The following is a 22,506-nucleotide window of genomic DNA, read 5'->3' as shown; positions in this document are numbered from 1 at the left end:
CCTCGTAGCCTTGTAATTCACTCAAAACAAACTGCCCTGGTTGCAATTTTATACCCGATAAAATTGCAACCACGGCAGTATGTTTTGGTGCCTTTGTTGCATTTCCCCATGTTTCCTGTCTGTCTCTACTTAAGCTCTAAGTACAGGCTGAAATGCCAAACAATAAAAAAAAAAGGTACTTCATTAATCGCAGATATAGGCCATGATTTTGATTTTAATACTATTTTTTATAAATGTTCATACCATAAGTGCACTATGAGTATTGCCACAACTCGCTGCATGTTTATTTGTGGGTGCAGGGTTTCCCCCAGAAAATGGGTAAATGGAGGGATGAGGGAATAGTGGTCAAACAGGTGATTATATCAACTAACTTGTGGTGTCTGACCTGAAGAGCTTAATGTGACTAATTGGGCTGTTTGTCTCTTCGGTTTTGTCTTTTCCCAACACTACAACACAGTGTACTGTTGAATTATTGCAAAGCCAATGTAAGATTTTATCAATCAATGACATACTGAGCTAAATGAGGCACATCCTGACATATCTTATTAACAGTGTTACCTGAAGTTTACACAATGGCTTTACTGATTGAGTATACATGTATACATGACCTTTACTGTGTGATGTACTGCCACTACTAGTCCGTGCTAGGGAATGCATGCTTTCTTGTAAAGCTTACACACTGTCACCAAGGCAGGACCAAGTGATGATGAAACAAAAACAAACATGAGGATAACTTATCTTAAGTTGGAGTGTACAAAGAAAAACTTGTACAGAATTTGTTGCCTTATCTCTCTCCCTATGATAAGTGAAGTCAGGGGTTGAAGGACATATTACATCTGAACTGTGCATCTATGTAAGGACACGGTGCCATGTGATCCCTTTACAGATAAAAATGCTGTGGCAGTTGTACACACAAGACGCACAGTATGATTGACCCCCAACTTCCACCATGTTAAACTCCACAATCATTGAAAAGAATGTTGATTCTTTGATATTAAATATTTGTGTGTGTCTGTGTGTGTTCAGGTGGCAGCATCCTGAGCACTCGCTGCTCTGAGACATATGAGACCAAGACAGCTCTCATGAGTCTATTCGGTCTGCCACTGTGGTACTTTTCCCAGTCTCCACGTGTCGTCATCCAGGTGAGCCTCGCCAGGAGCTGTCTATGAGAGAAATGTCTGTTTTACTGATTGTCAGTTTTTCACATCTGAATTAACAGACAGGGTTCGTACGGGTACTGGAAATCCTTGAAAACACTTGAATTTTAGTGTGGTGATTTCAAGGTTTGAAAAGTACTTGGATTTTGAATAAAGTGCTTGAACCAGCTTCAAATGTTATGTTACATGGGATGGCATATGTGATATAACACCGAGAAAAGAAGATCTCCCTAGCTGAGATACTGAAAACAGCATTTTCTGACATTTTTGCATGAAAAATGACTTGATGATTTAACAGATTAGCTTCTGTAGAAAGCTGCTTTTAAACATCATGTTGGTTGTTTATAGCACAATAACATCTAATTTAATGTGATGAACAAGTGCAATAATACGTTTACTGGATACTGAGTATTGTACTGTATATACATGTAGTTTATCACAGCTGTGAGGTGCTGGAAAAGCATGATAATGCACCTTGAAATGCTTGATTTTTTTCAGAAAAGGTCCAGGATCGTGAACAGAATAGTCAGGTGCTCATAGGAGATTTGAAAAGGCCTTTTTTTTCTTTTTGCTGTAAGCATCTCTCCTTTCAACAGGAAACACAAGGAGCTGATTTTATACTAACTTTGGAGGACATCAATTTGATTCTGAAGCCTCATCACAAATCTTGGCTGCTGCTATGAAACTGATTTTGGCATTTCTCCTTTCTCTTCCCCTCCTCAGCCCGATGTGTACCCCGGTAACTGCTGGGCATTCAAAGGCTCTCAGGGTTATCTGGTGATCCGGTTGTCCCTGAGGATCCTGCCAACATCCTTCTGCGTGGAGCACATCCCCAAGGCCCTGTCCCCGACCAGAAACATCACCAGCGCCCCGCGCAACTTTACTGTTTTTGTAAGCAACATTCTAACATGAAGCCTCACACTTGGACACAGTGATGGGTGTCTATTAACACTGATGTTTGTTTATGTACAGGGCCTAGATGATGAGTACCAGGAGGAAGGGAAGCTGCTGGGGCAATACATTTACGAGGACGATGGGGAGTCACTGCAGACCTTTCCTGTTATGGTAATTAAAGACGCACTTCCTTTTTATAAATAAAAATCAGTAAATTGTCTGACAGTATGTTCTGAATATTCCCCTCTTCTCTTTCAGGAGAAGAATGACAGGGCCTTCCAGATCATCGAGGTGCGGGTGCTGTCTAACTGGGGTCATCCAGAATACACATGCATGTACCGCTTCAGAGTACATGGAGAACCTCGGCCTCAGTGACCCAACCACTACCATACATGGTCATATGTGACATATCACCCTATCTGTACATAGCTCTTTCCAACTTCTTTAAAAACAGAGGGGACTTGGCAGAACTCTGTGGACGTTTTTGTACGAAAGACATGAAGACACTGAAGTTGTGGATTGTTAAAGGAATGTGCCCAGACTGAATCATGAACATGTGTTTTGTAGTATTGAAAGAATCACAGGAAAGTCTGTATGGGGATTGTAAGTGATCGCAGAAGAAGAAAAGAACCACGGAAGAAGCTAAAAGTCCCAGTCTCCTTTTGGTAAAAAGGCCTCTTGCACTGAATCAGCCCGTGGGAGCACCTTCCACTCTTACAGGGCGGTGGACGCTTGAAATGGGGGATTACAGACTCCTCTCCACCATTTCTTCACACAGTCTGACTTTGGTTTCTGTTCTTAATCGTGTGTATTTAACTTTGAGTTTCCGTTCGTCTACTATTTTTAGGATCAATGCCACTGCACCTTTGCCTGTGATGCTGCCCAGGCATGTCACTCCTTTTGTTGCTGTCAATGACTTTAACTGAGCTGATTGCAGCCTACAGGACTGGACCACGCTCACAGTGGGTGTATACTGGACATGTAAGGTTCTCTACATTGAAGGCTCGGCATCGTGCATCCACATAGCCATATTTTCTTTCTTTTTGGAACTGAACATGCTGCCTATGGACAGGCTCTGAATGTTTCCTCAAGTGATGCAAATCCTCCTTTAACTTCACAGCAACACTATATAACCACTGACCCGAGCTCTGTGTGTTCAGACTATTAGAAGGTCCTTCAATATGTACATTAGAAAAAATATTTGTAAGGTTATGGATGGAGTCCAGGATTAATTCTACCATGTGACTCTTCCCAAACCCTACTTTTACATGCATCATGGATTTACATGTGTGTCTTCTCTGAAGGTTTGAGTCCTTTGCATGGATCTCAAATTACCTATGACTGATGTTGAAAGCTACATAATAATTACTATTATGTAGCTTTCAACATCTCACTGTTGAACGCTAAATGATATAAGTACTCCTGTAGACAAGAGTGCGATTTTTCTCTTCTGTGTTATAAAGAGGGGCCTTTTGTCTGTCTCCCTCTAGCTCAGTTATAAACGTCCTCCTCACATGGGCTCCCTCTATCCTGAAGGAATGTAATCTGTATATTTCTTGTTGATAGTTGTTCCTTTTTATAATATCTGCTTTTATCAGTGTTGCTTTATGAAAAGAGTCATTCATGTCATTATCCTAATTATTATTGTATTACTACCATTATGTCTACTGTTACTCATCGTGTTGTTTTGCTTCTTTTTACCTTTGTTTTGTTTTGGGGAGTTGTTGATGTCAGCAGATGCATTGCAACGACTTGTTAAGAGACGTGTTTGTGGCACAGGTCTTCACGATTTTTTTTTTTTTTTTTAAATGGCGGGCGTGTGTAGTCATTTATTTTGGTTGAAAATGTGGGGAAATCTAAAATTTTATGTATACATTTTTTTGTTCACAATCTTATTTATTAACAAGTCAATTAGTGGCTGCAAAATATGAGTTACTGCAATGTATATTTTGTCAAAAGCTGTTCAGTGCATTTTGGAACAATCTTTGGACTTTTTTTTTTTTAAAGGTAAATGGCTATTTTTGTTCAGTCATGAGATGACTTAACTGCTTTGGAATATATTCCAATAAAGACTTTAATTTTGAAGAGCTTCTCTGAGTAATGTAATTGTGGCTAAATACTAAGATTACGTTGCTCCAGCAAAAACTTTACCTCGTGCTATTTTATTATTGTTGTTTTAACTTTTGAAAACATACCAGTCGCCCCAATGCTATTTGGTGTGTGTGGTGCTGATGGGTAAAGATCCTCGTCTATTAAATTCGAAAAAGGTTATAGGCCTCAACTAACAAATTAAGGCCACACTAGCTCCTTAATTATTTTAGAATTCGTGTGTTTACTGTCAATTTAAGGTGTTATTTCTAGGTATATATGGAGTTCATACACGGAGTAATTTAATGGTAAAGGCTACTGCCTCAAAATACTTTTTGTCAGTTTTTCCCCAAGGGTTTACAGTGAGACGGATGTGAAATTATAATTTTTGTCTTAGTCACAGCATCGGTAGGTCTTCAACCAGTATTTACAGCTATTATCTGCCCTCAAGCGGCGAATAGCGGAACAACGGATCTGTGGGTGAAGCGATGTTCGGCACGTTTTAGCCCATACTATGCAACTAGTTACAAAACATTAGGAGAACTATGATGGTAAGAAGCGTATGTATCCTATAAGATCTAAAACACTCGTTAACGTTGGGGACGTCTCTAAAGTCGGACTCTATGTGTAGGCTGTTAAACCATATTTGCGGTGAGCCATCGTGTTGTATTTCCGAAACTTTCGAAAAACGGTTACGGCCCCTTTTTACAACTTAGTATTTTTATATTACACTACCAAAAAAACTAACAATACAGGGAGTATTTTAACAATGTGCGCTTAATAAAGTTTACAGTTTAATTTCATAACAAAGATAAATGCAAAAGGGACCTTTTCCACCGGAAGTTAAAGCATGACTACTTCCTTGACAACCAGCAAGTCCCTGGCAACCACAAGAACTAACATGCAGAATATGGCGAAGATAATCGGTGCCAAAAAATCCCTTTGGCAACAAGTGTGTGAAGGTAAGATGACACTATTTTATTTTTGTACGGTTATGTGAGTTGACTGTTTAAATCATGATAATAATAAATATATAATATAATAATCCTATAGCTAATTATTACAGCAACCTTTGCACTCTGCGCCGTTGCACTATTAGCTTGTTTACATGTTTAAACCATTTCCCCCTGGGATTATTAATGTATTTCTTATTCTGATTTACAATTTCATTAACCTGTGCTTTTTCATACTTTTATATCTGTACATAACAGTTCAATGTTTATGTTTACCTTTCTTCATTTGTGTTGTCCTTGTTTTCAGCTGTATGTCTATTTCTATTTTTGTGTGTGTAAATTGAGAGTGACAAAAGGCCGGATTCCTTGTATGTGTTACGTTTACTTGGGTATTAAAGCTGATTCTGATTCCAAAATAATAGCAGATGATTTTTTGTATAATGTGTTTGTGGAGAGTATGAAGCTGAACAGCCCAGTCCTCCCAGTGCTGTGTGGACAGACAGCAGCTCAGTGAGCACCCAGCTCTCCCAGTACAGCGCCAGTATACACTCACCAGTCTTCTATGGACTCACCACAGCCAAGGTCTGCTTAAAATTCAGCTCATTTGTGCCTGTCTGATTATTATCCTCTGAAATGATCCTCATCGGTTTCACTGTAGGTGTCCGTGGATGATGATCCTCTGAGAGACTTTGACCCTCTTCTTTGCCACCCTGCTCTCGCTGGATACTCTGTTTTAGGAAAAGCTCGTCCTTCAGGCCAGAAGCGCCCGTCATCAGTCAAAACTACATCACCTCCACGGTCACATGAACGTAAGATGAATGATGCAAGGGGGCAACTGCCATCCTGGTCTCAATGTATTGTATACATGTATGTATGTGTGTTTGTGTCAGGTCCTGTCGCACGTTTTTTGGAGAGGAGAGTGTTTTCAGTCTTGTTGCCTGGACTGGAGGCTTTGCTGACAGAAGCCCAGAAACATGGATGTTTCAAGGTTTGGATTTCTTCTGATAAACCCCTAGTAAACTAACTACAAGCAGTTAATGTTGTTAAAATGATTCATAAAAAGCCTGAAATTAAGGAATTGGTAAATAAATGTGGTAAAAATATCATATACTCAAGTACTGTGATTGAGTACACTTTTTAGGATTTTCTACTATTACTTTCACTCATCTAATGTGTATAAGTAATGCTGAATACTACCTCTGTGTGACACATGGCGTTGATTACTTTCTTTTGTGCTGAAGAGGGAAAAAACTGCTTTTAACCCATGCGACTTCCTGACTGAGTGGCTCTACAAGTAAGAACACACACACCCACACAGCTCTCTCTCGACACTGTACAATCCTCACCTCACGTCACCCCATCAATCCCTGAAATGTGTTTTTTTGTGTTTCCGTGTCATGTTTTTTCCCCTCTCATGCTCTTCCCTTTTCCTCAGTAACAACCCCCGCAGGCAAGAACAGGCCCCGGTGAACTTCCATGACATCCCTTTTGTCAAGGACTGGCTCAGCATTCAGTGAGTGTCTGCCAAACCTGACACACACACACACACACACACACACACACACACACACACACACACACACACACACACACACACACACACACACACACACACACACACACACACACACACACACATACATATGCTTCAGCTGTAACCTGCAAATTCCTTGTTTGTCAAGATGACACAACTTTTGGTCTTTTGCAGGTCTATAGTCACCAACTGTGTCTAAAGTATATAAAAAAAACATTAATTTCAAAAAAAATAAATAAATATGCAGAAACTAGTTTTGTATTATGACAACACACAAACATGCTCATTCACAGATACATGCTCCATTTTGTTTATGCAGATGAGGTGACACACCCTCCTGTTTCATCTCTTGTCACATCTTTTCTCTCTGTCTTCAGCCCCAGGCCTCCAATCCCTCTGTTTCTCCTGCTGAGCGAGGATCAGGCTGCTCTGCTCATCCAGGCTTTCTGGAGGGGATACAAGGTACACTAGATATTAAAGGACTGGGACTATAAATGTAGACAGACAGAAGTGGAAGAAGAATATATCTTCATTGGTCCAACACCGGTCTTAAAAGCCTTGTAAAACATGGGAAATAAACTTAAACATATAAACTTTGAAGTCTAAGAAAATCAGGGAAATTCCAAAGTAAAAGCCTTAAAGAAAGCCCATTACTTCACACATTTACACCTAACTTTAGCTATGTCTGGATGGGCATGTCAGGCTGACTGATTCACAATCACCACCTCATAAACTTTTCAGATTGATTTAAGTAAGTGGACAAAAATGGGATTTTGAAGTAGAAGTAGACTACAATTACCCTACACACCACAGTGATGTGTGGTCTGTGTGTGTGTGTGGGTGGGTCTGTTATCCTAACAAACAATGGTGCATTGGCCCACAGTGCGATCTTGTTGTATAATCCCAAACCTCGCTGAAAAGCCCCTCTTCCATGGGGACGGCAATTTCATTCAGCAGCTTGATTATGTCATCAGTAATTCCTTCCTCTGCGGGCGTTGTGGTTTGAAGTGCTCTGTGCTGTGATATAAATAGACATAAACTGACATAACCAGAGGCAAACAGCAGCGATTTCTCCACAATCGGACACAAATAAACCCAGTGTCGTATGCTGTAGGGATGAAAGCAGGGGTCATGTTTTTGTTGGTCTCGACAGAAATCTTTATTTTTCCATTTTTTTATCCTCCACGCTTGTGGGGGGATTCAGCTTTAGTGTTTGAGAGGAAAAGACGCCAGCTGTGCTGTCACATATGATTACATTCTGTGTGAATGATCTGAACATTTTTGCATGTAGTTGGATTTGTGGGCGTGTGCACGAAATGTATTGAGTGTGTGGGTGCATGCATCCATGTTTTGGCTACTTGTGAACCAGCAGGGGGCAACACTTCCTCTTATATCTCTATAACAACAAAATCTGTCTGCTCTCTGCATACATGAGGTGGCAGCAGTGAGCCGACTGCCTGTCACTCCTCACTTTGTTTACCCTGAACTAAGAGAGGTTCAGTGGGGCCGCTGATAGCACTGCAGCCCAGCACCGCCGAGGGATTTAGAAGAAGAGAGTCACAGCCAGAAAGAGACAGTAGTGACAGAATGGGAGGATATATCTGGAAGGATGAGGCTCAGGCTATGTTAGGAACGTTTTCAGATGGATGGATGGATGACAAATGGGAGGAGAGAGGCAAGATGGTGTTGCAGAGTAGTTTAGGAATGGGGCATGTCAGAGGGAATGCAGCTTTGGCAACATCTGTAAGAATAGGGAGAGATATGTAGCCTCTGAGAAGCACAGGGAGGCTGTGACCACGGCACAATCAGGGTCCAAATTTGAGGGTTTCGCGTCTAAAGATCATGACTTATTTAAGGTACACAGGGTGGAGATATTTTGGGTAGGTACTGAGGCAAAGGCCTGACAGGGGATGAAGTTACCTCGGTTTGAGGAAAACAGCAGTTAACAGCTCAGCGGGCAGCGGAGCGAAGACGAGGACATCAGCACAAACCGGGTCTTCTGTGAAGCACTGACGCGCTGTAAAACAACATTAGTTTCTTTGTGTGTAACATCACTTGTGTCTACTGGCATGAGAATGTGTATGTACTGTAATATATAATATATCATTTATTGTTTTTCAATAGTGTATTCCAGCAAAACTCTCATATGGAGATATCATGGTTTACACATTTCTAAGTGGACAATATCAGGCTGTATTTCACCATAATCTTTCCTAATTTTAAAAGGTGCGATATGATGTTAATTTTCAGGTTGATACTTGTATTTTGGGTTTTTACTAGAATATGTTTACATGCTTCAATTTTACAAAACTCATTCTTTTTCTCATATTGTTTGTTTGAATATACCTGTATTCACCCTCTGTTGGTACAGTAGGTGGCGCTCCGCCAACATACAGCTGGACTGAATACGGCTTTTTCTCCGGTTTACCTTTGTCAAAATCACAAACAGCTGATTTTTGGACAGAATTACGACCGGAACCGGTCTTCTTGGTTGTAATGTTACTTGCCGTTGCAAAGTCCTCCCTCGGTTTAAAGGTAACGCTCTATTGTTGTTTTTTTCACGTTATTTTACGGCGTCGTTGCTTCCTGGTTTATTCTATTTAAGGGTCAGAAGCCACCGCCACGGAGTGGGGAGCATGCGCAGGCGAGAAACCCAATAATAATCCGGGTAAAGCGTTTAAATGCAGAGAACTACGGTTACTAAAGGAGTTATCTAGGTATGTTAACCGGGGTTTGAGAACTCCGATTTTACCTGGGGTACGCTGTTTACATGGTGTTTGAGAAACCTGGGTATGCCCTTAACCCGATATTTTACATGCTATGATAACAACTTTATCCAAATTTCACACCTCTACTCTCATCGATATATACTCTGTTCTCTTCCTCCTCCCCTCCTCTCCACTTTCTCTCTTTTCTCTTCACTCTTACACTCTCTGCTGTTACATAACCTGCCTGACGCAGCGCTGACTGCAGTGTGTGTGTGTGTGTGTGTGTGTGTGTGTGTGTGTGTGTGTGTGTGTGTGTGTGTGTGTGTGTGTGTGTGTGTGTGTGTGTGTGTGTGTGTGTGTGTGTGTATTTGTGTATTTGTGTGTGTGTGTGTGTGTGTGTGTGTGTGTGTGTGTGTGTGTGTGTGTGTGTGTGTGTGACAGATCAGGAAGCGGGGAAGGGAGTATTTTTGTAGCTTGGAACTTTATCCCTCCATTATTAATCTCTTTCATCCAAACATTTTGAGGAATGAAGAAGAGCAATGGTAGAGATAGTACACACTCACACTCACATCAATGACCCGGACAATGCGATTGTCTCTTGTTTCTCTCACATACAACTCTGCAGGGTTTAAACATATTACATAATCTTCTTTACACTGTGTGCCTTAGCCCGATTCTAATCCATTCATCCATGCCTGCTACTGTAATGCGTACATATGTACATGCACGCACACACACACACACACACACACACACACACACACACACACACACACACACACACACACACACACACACACACACACACACACATACTCGCTGAGTGCTTGCTGATCACAAGGACTTCTCTCAGGTCTGGTCAGCTGAGTTGGAGTGCTGTGGCTTCTGTGTAATAAATAGGCATTACAATTAGTCTGTCAGTATTAAGGGTCTGTGGTCAGGCAGAGAAGCAGGCTTTTATCATAATAATATCTAATCTATTAGTTGTGCACACACTGTGGCTGGCATCTTTCTGGCCAAAGCACTGCACTGCCCTGTGCAGCATAGCCCTAACACAGCATACCAGAATACTGTCTAAAGTCTTATTCAGGTGAGACAAGATGTTTGCAATCTCTGACCCATCTGCTATCTGTCCGACGACAATTACCTCTCGGGGCAACTGCTAATATTTTGGTCTTTCCGGTGTAGCTAGGGGATATCCGGGCCAAGACTTCCTCTTCCGAGCGGCGTTCATTGTTTAGCGATTGAATTGGCAACTTGAAACGCATATCAATGAAGATAAATGCTTTTTAAAAGCTAATGAAAAGCTACATCATCATCACACAGTAGCCAGTGGGTTCCGTGATTGCATTACGGGCGATGCGTTCTGCCTCGTTTGCTCTCCACGTGGACTGTTTACCTGCATGTAGCCGAAGCCTGCTCAGACATGATTCGTAAATACTATTAGGACTATAAACACGGACCAGACAGCTACCCAAATCTTGTCCCGTTGCCTACAGATTCTACATTCATATGCAGAATCTGTTTATACAGATTATGATGTTAGTGATTGTTTGAGCCCATGATCTGTTGTCAGATTTGATTCTATGTTGGGTTTTTTGTTTTTTTGTCTTTCTTTAGAAGATGTAAAGGAATAGTTCAGCATTTCGGGAAATACGCTTATTTGCTCTCTGGCAAAGAGTTAGATGAGACAAAACGACTTTTATATTTGTCAGATTAATACAAAGCTATACAACTAACAGCTGGTAACCTTTACCTCATATAAAGACTGAAAACAGATAGAAACAGCTACTCAAGCCTGGCTCTGTACAAAAAACAAATAATCCAAATAGCTTCATTTATATAACACCTTTAAAAGTAGACGTTTACAAAGTGCTTTGACAGGCAGAGCGAAGACAAAAGCACATAGAAATCCATACATACAGTATATTCACATCAACAGGGCGAGATAAAGGGTAGGACGCTTCTACTAACAGTACAAAAGACAGATGAACAAGAAAAATGACTAACAGATGATAAGGTAAGAGCACAGCAAACAAAAACATAAAATAAAAACTAAATAACTAAGTTAAATTAATTAAATAAAATGGTAAGAAAAATAAAATAAAAATACTACATAAAACCAAGTGAGGATCAATAATTCAAGATTCAATAGTGAATTCATCAGATCTATGACACATGTTAAGTATGAATGCATCGTAATTGACACAAACCTGTCTCTCAAAAAAAAGAGTTAGAAGGGTCATCAGCAATGTTACATTTATGCTGAATCATTTCAAGAGCATCAGGCACCAGTTGTGTCCGTCCGCTGAAAAGCTTTTTGTACACACATTGATTTTTCCCATCTGTCTTACTGCATAACTACCTGGTCACAGTGACTCGACCAAGCCTGTGTATTCCCTCTATACACAAATCGTAAAAGGTCTAGGTAAAAAGACAATGGATCATCATCACTGTAAAATCATGACAAATACAGTTTTCTCAAGCTTTATTCATATTTTACTCTAATGCATGTCTGATGTTTAAAATTATTCATAATATTGCACCTCCTCTTCTTAGACGATGTCTGGTCTATCCCAGGAGTGGTGGTGCCAGGGGGACTAGAGCAGGGGTGACTGGGTAATCGGTTCAGAAGGACACCATTTTGCTCAGGAAGCCCTCTTGATTATAGTAGTGGGGAAGTGAAATTCCAGTCCTACAAACATTAGTCACACAGGAAGCTTTGCAGTGTTTAAACCTGTCTCAAGCTTTGGCTAAAGTCAGCACAAAAGTGTCAACACCAATGATTTTTTTTGTATTTATCACACTGTTTCTATATATTCTCTTACACTGATGCATGTATTTGCTGTTCTGTGGTTGTTGTTTCTGTCTACCTTCCCAGTGACAACAGATGTAAAGGAGGAGCTAGCTAACTCCGGTGCTATAGCTTTTAATTGTATGCAGTCGAAAAAAAACAATAATATAAAATAAAATTTAAATTTGCTTTACCGTACAGACATGAGAGTCCTATAGATCTTCTCATCTAACTCTCCACACAAAAGTGAATAAGCATATTTCCCAAGATATTGAACTACAGCTTGAATCTTAAGTTGCATTGCTTTGTTTCATTTGGTAAGTAATTTTGAATAAAGATGTTATTGTGTATTCCACATGACATAAACTAATAGAGCTGTTTGAAAGACTCTCTTTCTCTCTCTCCCACACACACACACACACACACACACACACACACACACACACACACACACACACACACACACACAAATACACAAATACACACACACACACACACACACACACACACACACACACACACACACACACACACGCCAACACCCAGAGAGCTGCAGAGTCAACAACAGAACTAGGTCTGCGATTCCAGTTGAATGATCTGAGGGCAGCGATAGACGAATGGTTTGAATTGAGCTCCAGTGTTTAGTCAGTGACGGGCCACGTGCAGTGACACTCATGCAGAAAATATGTCACAGGCACTCAGGATGTCCAGTAGCCGGTGGCTCGGCCTCGTCCTCACTTCCCCCTTCCTGCAGAATGGCTGTAGGGGTACGCTGTCCCAGAACAAGATGAACTCGTCATAGCATAAAAAGGCCTACTCAGGTAGTCTTGTAATATCCACTATCATCTGTAAAATAGAGAGTATTTATAGGCCTATGTATTTGTTTGTTTTTTAGAAAGGACAGTGGTTTCACAGTGCAACCACTTCCTGTGTGAGTCTACAAAGGCATGAATCATATCACATGTTGCTCAGCTGGTTAAGTCTTGATGGAAGCATTGACCAACAAAAAGATCATGGGTCTGTGAGTGGATGCAGTGTGAAGCGTAGATTGAGGCTGTGGTGGCCATGTCATTGCGGCCAGTGATGTGACTGCAGCCAGTTCATCCAAAAAGAAGCTATTGTGCTGCTGGGACAGGAGCTCAGTCTCATAGGCAGCTTTGCACAAAAAAAGGGCAGGCAGCTTGAAAGGCTGTGCAGAAGGATTTAAGCATAGTGTGCACAGATTGTGTCACTGTGTGGTTGTATGCAATTTTGTGGGTGAGCGTTGGGGGTTCGGTTTGTGCGGCTTTGCGAGCTGGAAGAAGATGGGTTCCTTCTTTTATCTAAAAACATGTGTGCAGTGACATGGACGATCATAGCGACACAATAGTGTATTATCAAATGTTCATTATTGATTCAAACCAGAAAGAAACCAAAAAGACTTTTGTGTTGAAAATCATATTCAGATATATATATGCCCACACAACACACATACAGTACACACACACAATCACACACAGAGTGCACACATTCAAAACAATACCTCACCCCTGCTAATCAGCTGTACTGATGCACACAGACAGGCTTCAAAATGATCACGCACACACACACTCGACTCAGCTCTTTGTCTCCTGCTATCACACACAAACCGGCAGCCTCCTGCAGAAAGCAAGTCTACTAAAAAAGTCAGATTTCCAAGAACTGACTACTTTGGTTTTGTCTCTGTTTGTGACACATTGCAAAGCATTGTCTCAGGGGTCCCACAGCCATGACATGTTCCTGTTGTTTATCAGTGGCTGACAGCAACAGACGGAGAGGAACTGGAGGTTTAAGGTTTCTGCAGGAGACCGATGAAAAGTGACAGAGTAAAAATGACCACACAGACACAAATAGACGCACACAAATAGACGCACACAAGCGACGGTGAGCAAACACGACAGACCCCCACCCCTTCTGACCCTCGCCCCTCATTTCCATTTCTATGGTTTGCTCCCATCAGTAGAGAGGCTGTTGCAGCACTGTGACACTCTGTGAATTAACTATTGGGGCCTGCTAGCTCACCCGTTCATCAACCCATCGCCCAGCTTATATAACAGGCCCACTTTCATACCCTCTGCTAATAGCAACGCTATTGTCGCCATTCAAGCAGTCGAACAGAGAAGGAGGAGTGCGAGGAAAACAGGATTGGAGAGAGGAGAGGTGGGAGAGAATACTGAGGAGAGAGAGATGGTATCTGAAGTTGAGTGTGAGAAGAGGGAGAGGTATACATGGGTACTGAAGGAGAAGAGATGCAAGGCAAGGGAGGAGGAAAAGGATGGAGAGGGAGGAGGCCAAGTTAGTGGGAGAGTCTATTCATCTAAAACAGCAAGTCTGTTTAGTAATATCTCAGGAAAAGCCAGCACCACGCATACATGCAAACACACACAACAACTACAGGGGTTTTACTGCTAGAACAGACACATAACTTATGCTACCTTCAGTACAGGCAAATAGAGACAAGAATCAGAGAAGGCTTACTGACATGAATCTGCATTTGACCCACTTACCCACCTATGTGGACACAGATGCGCGTACACACTCTGCTATACATCTAAACACGCTTCATTACTATCAATGCTGATGATTTTTCTCTGCAGGGATCTTTTCAGACATTATTCCCACAGTATAGCTCACAGGGCTCTACAACTTTTAAAGAACACACACTGAGACAGCATGACTTAATTTTTTTTTTTTTTTTCATAATTTTAACTCCTACAGTCATTGTCTTTTAACCCTTCTCTCTTCTTGCCTTAGGTCATTTATGTGTAAAGACATCATATATAACATTTCTGCATTCAAATGTCTAAAAACAAACAACAAAACTAGACCTATGTTATATATTTTGTTGAGTTGTGTATTTACAATATCCCAAATGTTTCCAACACTGTTTAAACCCAAATAAATCCATAATTTGAATTAAGGTAACAATCAGTTACCTTTGCATTAGATCATCTGGCAATGGCGTCATCCCCTTGATGCATCAGCGTTGTGATTGTCTGCCATTGTCCGTCATAGATTGACTTTTTGTCCCGCTTTAAGACACATTTTTACAATACACCTTTTAGATCTTGGTCATTTTTAATGAAAGATTTTAGTCATCGAACATTTGGATCTTAAGCTCTCAGAGAAACTGAGTCAATGTTATAATTCGTCTCAGTGCAGTGATGGCAATGGTGGTGAAAACAACAACTCCCATGATCACTGGCCTCTTTTGTTATTTTTTTGCAGCATCAAGCTGCAATTCACAACTTGGCCTCCGATAAAACTATTTACACAATACCTTTGAAAACACTGAAAATCCAGATTAAAACATTTCAGCATTACAATGACATAAAAGCAAGGAAATAAAAGTATGGCGAATAATAAGAAATAGCATATTTAAATAATAATTAAAAAATAAAACATTAATAAAAAGCTTATTTAAAAAATGTTACGGATTTTGCAAAACTGAGATCCTTATACAGGGATCATTTTGTTATTTTATTTTATTAGCTCACAGGAGGATATTGTAAAATGAGCACAAGTATATAATATATGTACAGAAGTGATGAAAGTAGAGCAAAAGCATTGTCAGCAGGATAGATGTGACTTGACAGAGTATGACGTATGGAGGTTGTTGTGTCCACCATACAGAAAAAAAAGAATGATTTATTACTAAAAATCATATTGGAAACTCTTGCTAGCTTGCAACTTAATTAAGCTTCCGATGATGTTTGCTTATGTGAATTTATGCACGTGCTGCGTTCGCACGTGTGCTGTGTTGTGTGTTATAGATTAGGGCACGCCCAGATGTGCAGGAGCTGCGCCAGTGGCAGAAAGAACTAAGGGAGAACTGTGACATTGCCAAAACTGTCGAGCGGTTCTGGACTCAACAGGAGAGTCGAGGTGAGAGCGCACGCACGCGCACACACACACACACACACACACACACACACACACACACACACACACACACACACACACACACACACACACACACACACACACACACACACACACACACACACACACACACACACACACATGGTGGTATCACTGAATGCCGGGCCTACGGCTTGCTGGCAACACAATACCATTGATCTTGAATTTTCTAATGTGGTCGACAACAGCTGCTGATAGGCAGGCAGGATGCCAACACACGTAAGCATTCACACAAACATTCTACAGTGCATGATATCAACCCATACAATACTATACACCAATATACACACGTACATATACCAGCGGGTACACAATACAGTCTCACCCCCAATTACGCACATAAACTGCAGAGATACAGTTTTCATCCTAACAAGGCTTTGAAGTTAAAGCTTGGCAATGAGAGCAGTGGCAGAGATTGAGAAAGAGAAAGAGACGAGGAGAGTGAGTCAGAAAGAGAGAGAGGATTGAAAGTGAAGGAGAGAAATAAATTGTCTGCAGGGCTCTGGGTATGTTTGAGTGACACTGAGATAGAGCAGAGGATGGGGACTGGGGGATAATGCGAAGAAAGAGAAGAGATACAGAGCGTAGACGGAGGCAGATGAAGACAGAGAGAGGTATAAAGTGATGATAAAGTGTGTCTAGGCTTGTGTGTGTGCGCGTGTGTGTGTATATTGCATTTGTACATGAAGGACAGAGCACAGCAGTTGAGAATGCAGGCCACATCAGTCCACCACTCTGGTCCGGTCTGAAATATCTCAAAAACGATTGGATAGATAGCGATGAAATGGTTTTCTTCTAGCACCACCATCAGATCTTCAATTTGTCCAATACCTTGAAGGTATTTTGTTATAAATCAGACTTACTTTCGCATGTACAAACAGTAGTATGCACCTTAAGATAAGATGTACCTTTATTGATTAAATTCAGTTTTCGGGCCTGCTGAGCTGTAATAACTACGTCACTTCCTTAGAGCTTCTGTGCAGGTAGGAGATGTGTAACCATGGTAACCTTCTGGCGTCAAGGATAATAAAGATAATGCTTTAATTACTGGAAAAGCTAATCAACTAGTCCAACAGCTGCAGGTGACATAATAACGGATTCTAACATGTAGAAATGAAAATTTAAATGTAATCGATGTTACTACCGCTTTGCATTGTGGGATATTTTTTCCAGTGCTTGCATACGGTAATATTTCACTGAAAATAGCGTGCATTTCACATAGTACTGGTTTCATAGTAGGATTTCAGACACACTAAAAAATCTTACATACAGTTTTAACCTGCTAATAGCATGTTGGTTGAATTTCAGACGCAGCCTTTTTGTTTTGTGCTAATTAGCAAATGTTAGCATGCTAGCAGATTAGCGTTGTCATTGTGAGCAAGCCAGCGTTAGCATTTTGTTAAATATATTAACTGTCACAATAGGAAGTAACCTTCCAGCTACAACAGGTCGACTGCACAGGACAAACTTCAGTTTCCCTCCGTAGTCTCATGAAAAAGTAATCAAATTTGGAAATAATTCTCTGAGTTTGCCACCATGGGCGACTGCTTTCCCATTCAAGTAATCTTGTGATCAGTCCATCCAAATATAGTCATTATAGCCACTTTAAATTAATATGCATATACTGTAGATGAGGACTCACAAACACTTCAACTTGCACACTACAGCTGGGCGTTGTAGCATCTCTGTTTTTTGTCACTCACAAACAATAAAACCACCATAAACACAGGTTTCTTCCACACTGACACATTCCACACAACAAAGGCGCTTACTCCAGCCACAGTGGGCCGGCAAATTCTTCTACTGGGGTGCCACAAGCCACGCTGTGCTGCTGCTGCTAGCTGCTAGCTGCTGCACCACTACTGCTGACCTGACATTTTAGCAGGGGGCCTGGGGGTATGTGTTTGTGTTTGTAAGAGGTTGTGTGAGTGTTCAAGAGAGTCTGCCCAGACAATCCTGAATGGAAGCCATTTTCTGACCTCTTCAGTTGAATCTGAAATGGATGAGACAGAGAGAGAGAACCAGAAATGAATGAGCCAGAGGCAGACGGAGGGGAAAGAGCTTGGTGCTGAAGTTGCAGTTTGTTTGCTCGTTTTGCCTGTTGTTATTTTGGATTTAATGAAGCAAATGCCCCCCCCTCCAGCAGCACTGACAGATAAATTACCCATGTTTGGCACGGAGGGTGTGGTAGAGAGAAAGTGAGTGAGGGGAGAGAAATTATTTAGCGAAGCCCCCTCCCTACTGTGTACACACTCACACACTCTTTAAGTCGATCCAGCAACAGCTGCACTCCTCTCATTTGACCCAAGGACACCAGCATGCGATACCTCTTCTGCCATTTCACAGCCTGAAATCAGAATTAGTCAGAGACAGTGAGGAAAACAAAAGGGGGAAGAGCAAAGCAACCCAGAGAGCAGACACACGATGATACTTCAAGGTCAAGAGGTCACGGCTCATAGGGCAGGTGTAGCTCTCAACAGCTCATGAATCACAGCACGGCTGTCCTTGGCTGTAACCTGATGTGTACCGTCAGTCCAAGCGTTTGTTAGCTGGGAAAACACCTCATTATCTAATGGTTATAATAGTAATAACTTATCATTTGATAATCATATATCATAGTCATGTTGTTGTCAATGTGGAGCATGAAATGAAACACTTATATAAATCTATCAATTGCCATTAATTGTACCCATGTCCGGCACAAGTTGCACTGCACTTTTATTAGCTTAATGTATTCATCATAAAGAACTTTCACACCATGTTTATATGTGGCACATTATTAAAAGTGTGAAACAAATAGCTGTATCAGCGCAGATGTTGATGCTGCAGATGGTATTGATGCACTTCAAGGAGTTTTCAAAACCACAGTTACAGTCATTAGCTTGTAAATAAAGCAAAACAACTTTCACCACCATCATTTAAAACCCTCTTGCTGCGGTTTACAAGGCCAAATATAGCAGTCTATTCATCATAGCTTTACTTCCATAATGTCAAAGCCATTGCCCTTTACTGGCAGATAACAAAAGGCCACCACAATAGCCTTACAGCTGTCACAGTGAGAAAGTGTCCGTAACTGGCTGAATCACAGTTTGTTAAACAGATTTCAACACAGGCCTTATTGGAACATAGTTTTCTATAAATCATGATTGGGAATGGCATAACTTTTATTTTTCATAAGCAACTTGTTTTTTATGTCCTCAAACACCAGCATAATGTAAAAAAACAGGAGGGTAACAGTATAATTAGATATGTCTATGCTTTACAGATAGCAATGGGGGTTGCAAACTATTCTTTATAACTGATATTTGTAAATGTGTGCTAGAAACAGAAACACCTGACACAATGAAACCTTAAATCATTAGTCTCTCGCTCAAATAAACATGTGAATCATGTATGTCTACATATAGTTAGCCTACATATTTGAATAAAACATCTTTTGTTGTTATCGTATTTGAAACAAACATCCTGTGGGTTCACAAAATCGGTCAACAATTAATTTTCTATGGAGCACCTCCAGACTTAATACTCGGCCTCACAAGTTTGAGACTTACTTCTCTGGTGTTCGGCTTTGAAAGAGAGAGCAGCTCATGTTCACAAATATTGATTGAACTCTCCTGGGCCTTGTAAATATCAAAGTGGTGTTCCCCTTTAAAGATCTTTTGCAGAGTGACGCAAAATGTTAAGATTCCCGTAAATAAAGCTTATTTTTGAGGTGTGCCTAAATTAATCACCATTAATAACAGTCTGCTTACAACAGCAATGAACCTGTTCCTATTAAGAATGCAGTTCTTGTTTGTCACCAGTGGGCTCTGCCATGACAGATCTTCCAGGAAGCCCCCAGCACGGCGACTCCGACGTGTCTATCCATGTGTTTTCCGCCACCCCCCAGAGCCCCGTGGTCCACACCCCCAGCCCCCAGACGAGCCCTGAAGGCGGTGAGTGGCTGACCCCAAGCCAGTGCAGCATGGAGAAAATGGCGTCTGCACCATCTCTGACTGATTTCCTGGCTGTATCTGTGCATGGTGAAAAATCCCTGACAGTAGCATCTTCTTCTCTACTAGGAACTCAAAACCTAAGCTAGACTGGTGGTACTGTTAACTGAAATCATTCGCTCCTGTGAACAAGGTTTCTCTGGTGTTTAAAGGCTATTAAACTCTGTTAGGTTGATGTCAAACTGACCAAAGTGATTACATGAGCCATTAAAAACGTGTGTAACCAATTGGATATGGCCAGGCAGGGATTTATGGTCTGAGATTTATGTCTAATTAGTTGATTGCTTTCATTGCCTTTTTGATGGATCACTTTCCTTTACGAGTCTCACCCGACAAATGAACGCCATATAGTACGGTTCCCATATTATTACAGTCGGATGTGAAGCCTCTCGTAACGTGACTTAATGTTTCCTCGCAGCCCCTCTAGCTGATAGTTCAGTGGAAGATAACCAAATGGTATATCCTTGCCAAGTCATTTTCCTTTTCCCTTTGCAATACATATCACTCCACAAAAGAGGTTATAGCATTTCTATTCAAGCCAGGAATTGAGGCCAGACTGGAAGGTATGTCAGCTTTCAGAGCAGCACTTTCTATCCTGTTTATCAGGAAAGGAAATTACACTGTCAGGGAAACAGAGAATCAAAAGAACAGAGTGTTTAAAACATCACTGAGATCATTGCTGGGTGATTGACAGCTATCCGACTGAGCAGCAAAGAAGAACATCCTGTATTCTCCATCTTACAAGTGATAATAACCCTGTTGTATATCTCTCTACACTATGTAGATTTAATTGTTACAGTAAGGCAAGTTCGAAATCATATCCTATTTAATATAAATGGTTTTAACATTGGTGTATATATAATAATAATAATATACGTATATATATATATATATACAGTATATATATATATATATATATATATACGTTGATGTTGTTTTCGCCTTATAAGTCTGTGTGTTTGTTTCCTTAAGGCTAATTGTAGTCCTGGAGACAGCTACTGTAGCGGAGGAGGTCTTGAGTATTTTGACAGGTATATACAGTATGTCTGTCTATCTTAAATTAACCTTAATTAAAGATAGATTTAGGCCCCCCTCCCTTTACGCTCCTGGCCTGATTTGGCATCACTGCCATGTGATCCCATTACAGGAAATTTGTACATTTTGTACGTGCTGTATTTTATTTTTGTGTATCCTCACGTCAGCAGATTTGAAATATTTGTATTTTGCTTTTTGGGCTTTTGAAAGTCAATAAAGGTGAGACATCCCAACGCCCCCCTCCCCCCCATCAGCCATGGAAAGTTCATGAAATTTGATTGGAAAAAATATTCAGAATAAAAATACTCCTCAACTGCTTTTCTCTACTCTCCTTCATGCCAACATAAGAGACTGCCGGACAGGTTATAACCATCTTCTCCTGACTGTCAATTGAACTGTGTTAATAAAGTGCCCTCCTGGCATATTCCCATCACATACCTGAGAGGATACTCCTGGTTTCCTCTCCAGTGTCCCTGCAGAGCAGCAATCCGGCGGCCTTTTGATGGACGACTTTCCTGACCATCCTAGTCACTGACGCACACCGCCTCACGGTGAGGCATGAGGAGGGTCATGTATCTCCCTTTGCAGGTATGTGGATGCCTGGGAGACAGCTGCTACTGGCTGAGGTGATAAAACAGCCCATTTCATTCTGGGGACATCTGATAGTGCAGCCAGCTCCACAGAGTCTGGCAGCACTGGAACCTACTGAAACTGGATCACACAGTAGCAGTTTCAGACGGAGTGGGCACCAGGCTGTCGGAGCAAAGCCAGAAAACAACTGGTTCTGGGCTGCGATTCCAGGCAGAAGGTGGAAGTGTGGAATACGACTGTGTTTACACACACAATGTATTCCTGTGTGAGCTAGGAATACACAGGGTAAAGAGTATGCCACAAATGTTCAAATCCCTAAAACATGTTAGAGGTTCAAAAAATGTTTATGACCTGACTTACAGTCCAAAGTACATTTGCTATGTGTCCTGTAGGATTATAGAGGAAAACATACTGTTACTCCATAAATTCTCATACTCTCAATGAAAGAAACATTTTCTTATTTATTCAACCAGCAGTTACGGAGAAACATGGTTGTTCGTTTGGGCTCATGTTTGTGTCCACCTGGCGAATATAAGTCCAATATTCACCAGCTTTTAGCTCAGTTTTTGGTCTCTAACTACTCATCTGTCTCATGAGCTGCTAAATGATCCACTGTTCACCACAGACTCCAGCAGTGTCTGTCTGCTAAGTAGATAGTGTACTGTGGGGAACTGCAGGTTCATTAATTAATTATAGCTGCTTTAAAGATAAGATTCAACTTGTTTGGAATCACGTTTACGTATTACTTAAATTACCACTGATTTTAAAATGAGAAGGTTGATACCACTCTAATGATTTCATGTTTGATATGAAGCTACTGT

General features: G+C 41.0%; 2 protein-coding genes across 7 annotated transcripts in view; both read left to right on the top strand.

Annotated features, from left to right (window-relative positions):
* sun1b (Sad1 and UNC84 domain containing 1b) overlaps nucleotides 1–4,136 on the top strand; it is a 28,799-nt gene extending 24,663 nt beyond the window's left edge. For all 6 annotated transcript variants that reach the window (XM_083931463.1, XM_083931460.1, XM_083931459.1 and 3 more), the window contains 4 exons: nucleotides 1,027–1,142; nucleotides 1,881–2,048; nucleotides 2,130–2,222; nucleotides 2,310–4,136. In XM_083931463.1, coding sequence (XP_083787589.1) covers nucleotides 1,027–1,142; nucleotides 1,881–2,048; nucleotides 2,130–2,222; nucleotides 2,310–2,426 — 494 coding nt within the window. In that variant the 3' untranslated portion in view covers nucleotides 2,427–4,136. The remainder of the gene's footprint in view (nucleotides 1–1,026; nucleotides 1,143–1,880; nucleotides 2,049–2,129; nucleotides 2,223–2,309) is intronic.
* Nucleotides 4,137–5,049: 913 nt separating this feature from the next.
* Nucleotides 5,050–20,148, top strand: iqck (IQ motif containing K; the record flags this gene model as incomplete). Its single annotated transcript, XM_083931248.1, has 9 exons — nucleotides 5,050–5,101; nucleotides 5,547–5,674; nucleotides 5,751–5,901; nucleotides 5,983–6,080; nucleotides 6,334–6,386; nucleotides 6,528–6,605; nucleotides 7,004–7,088; nucleotides 15,920–16,031; nucleotides 19,871–20,148. 9 exons carry the CDS (start codon nucleotides 5,050–5,052, stop codon nucleotides 20,146–20,148), a joined length of 1,035 nt encoding a protein of 344 aa, XP_083787374.1.
* Between the last annotated feature and the right edge of the window lie 2,358 nt (nucleotides 20,149–22,506).

This window comes from Echiichthys vipera, assembly GCF_963691815.1.
Source record: "Echiichthys vipera genome assembly, chromosome: 17".
Lineage (NCBI taxonomy): Eukaryota > Metazoa > Chordata > Actinopteri > Perciformes > Trachinidae > Echiichthys > Echiichthys vipera.
Note: the sequence above shows the minus strand (reverse complement) of the source record. Positions and strands in the feature narration are given on the sequence as shown.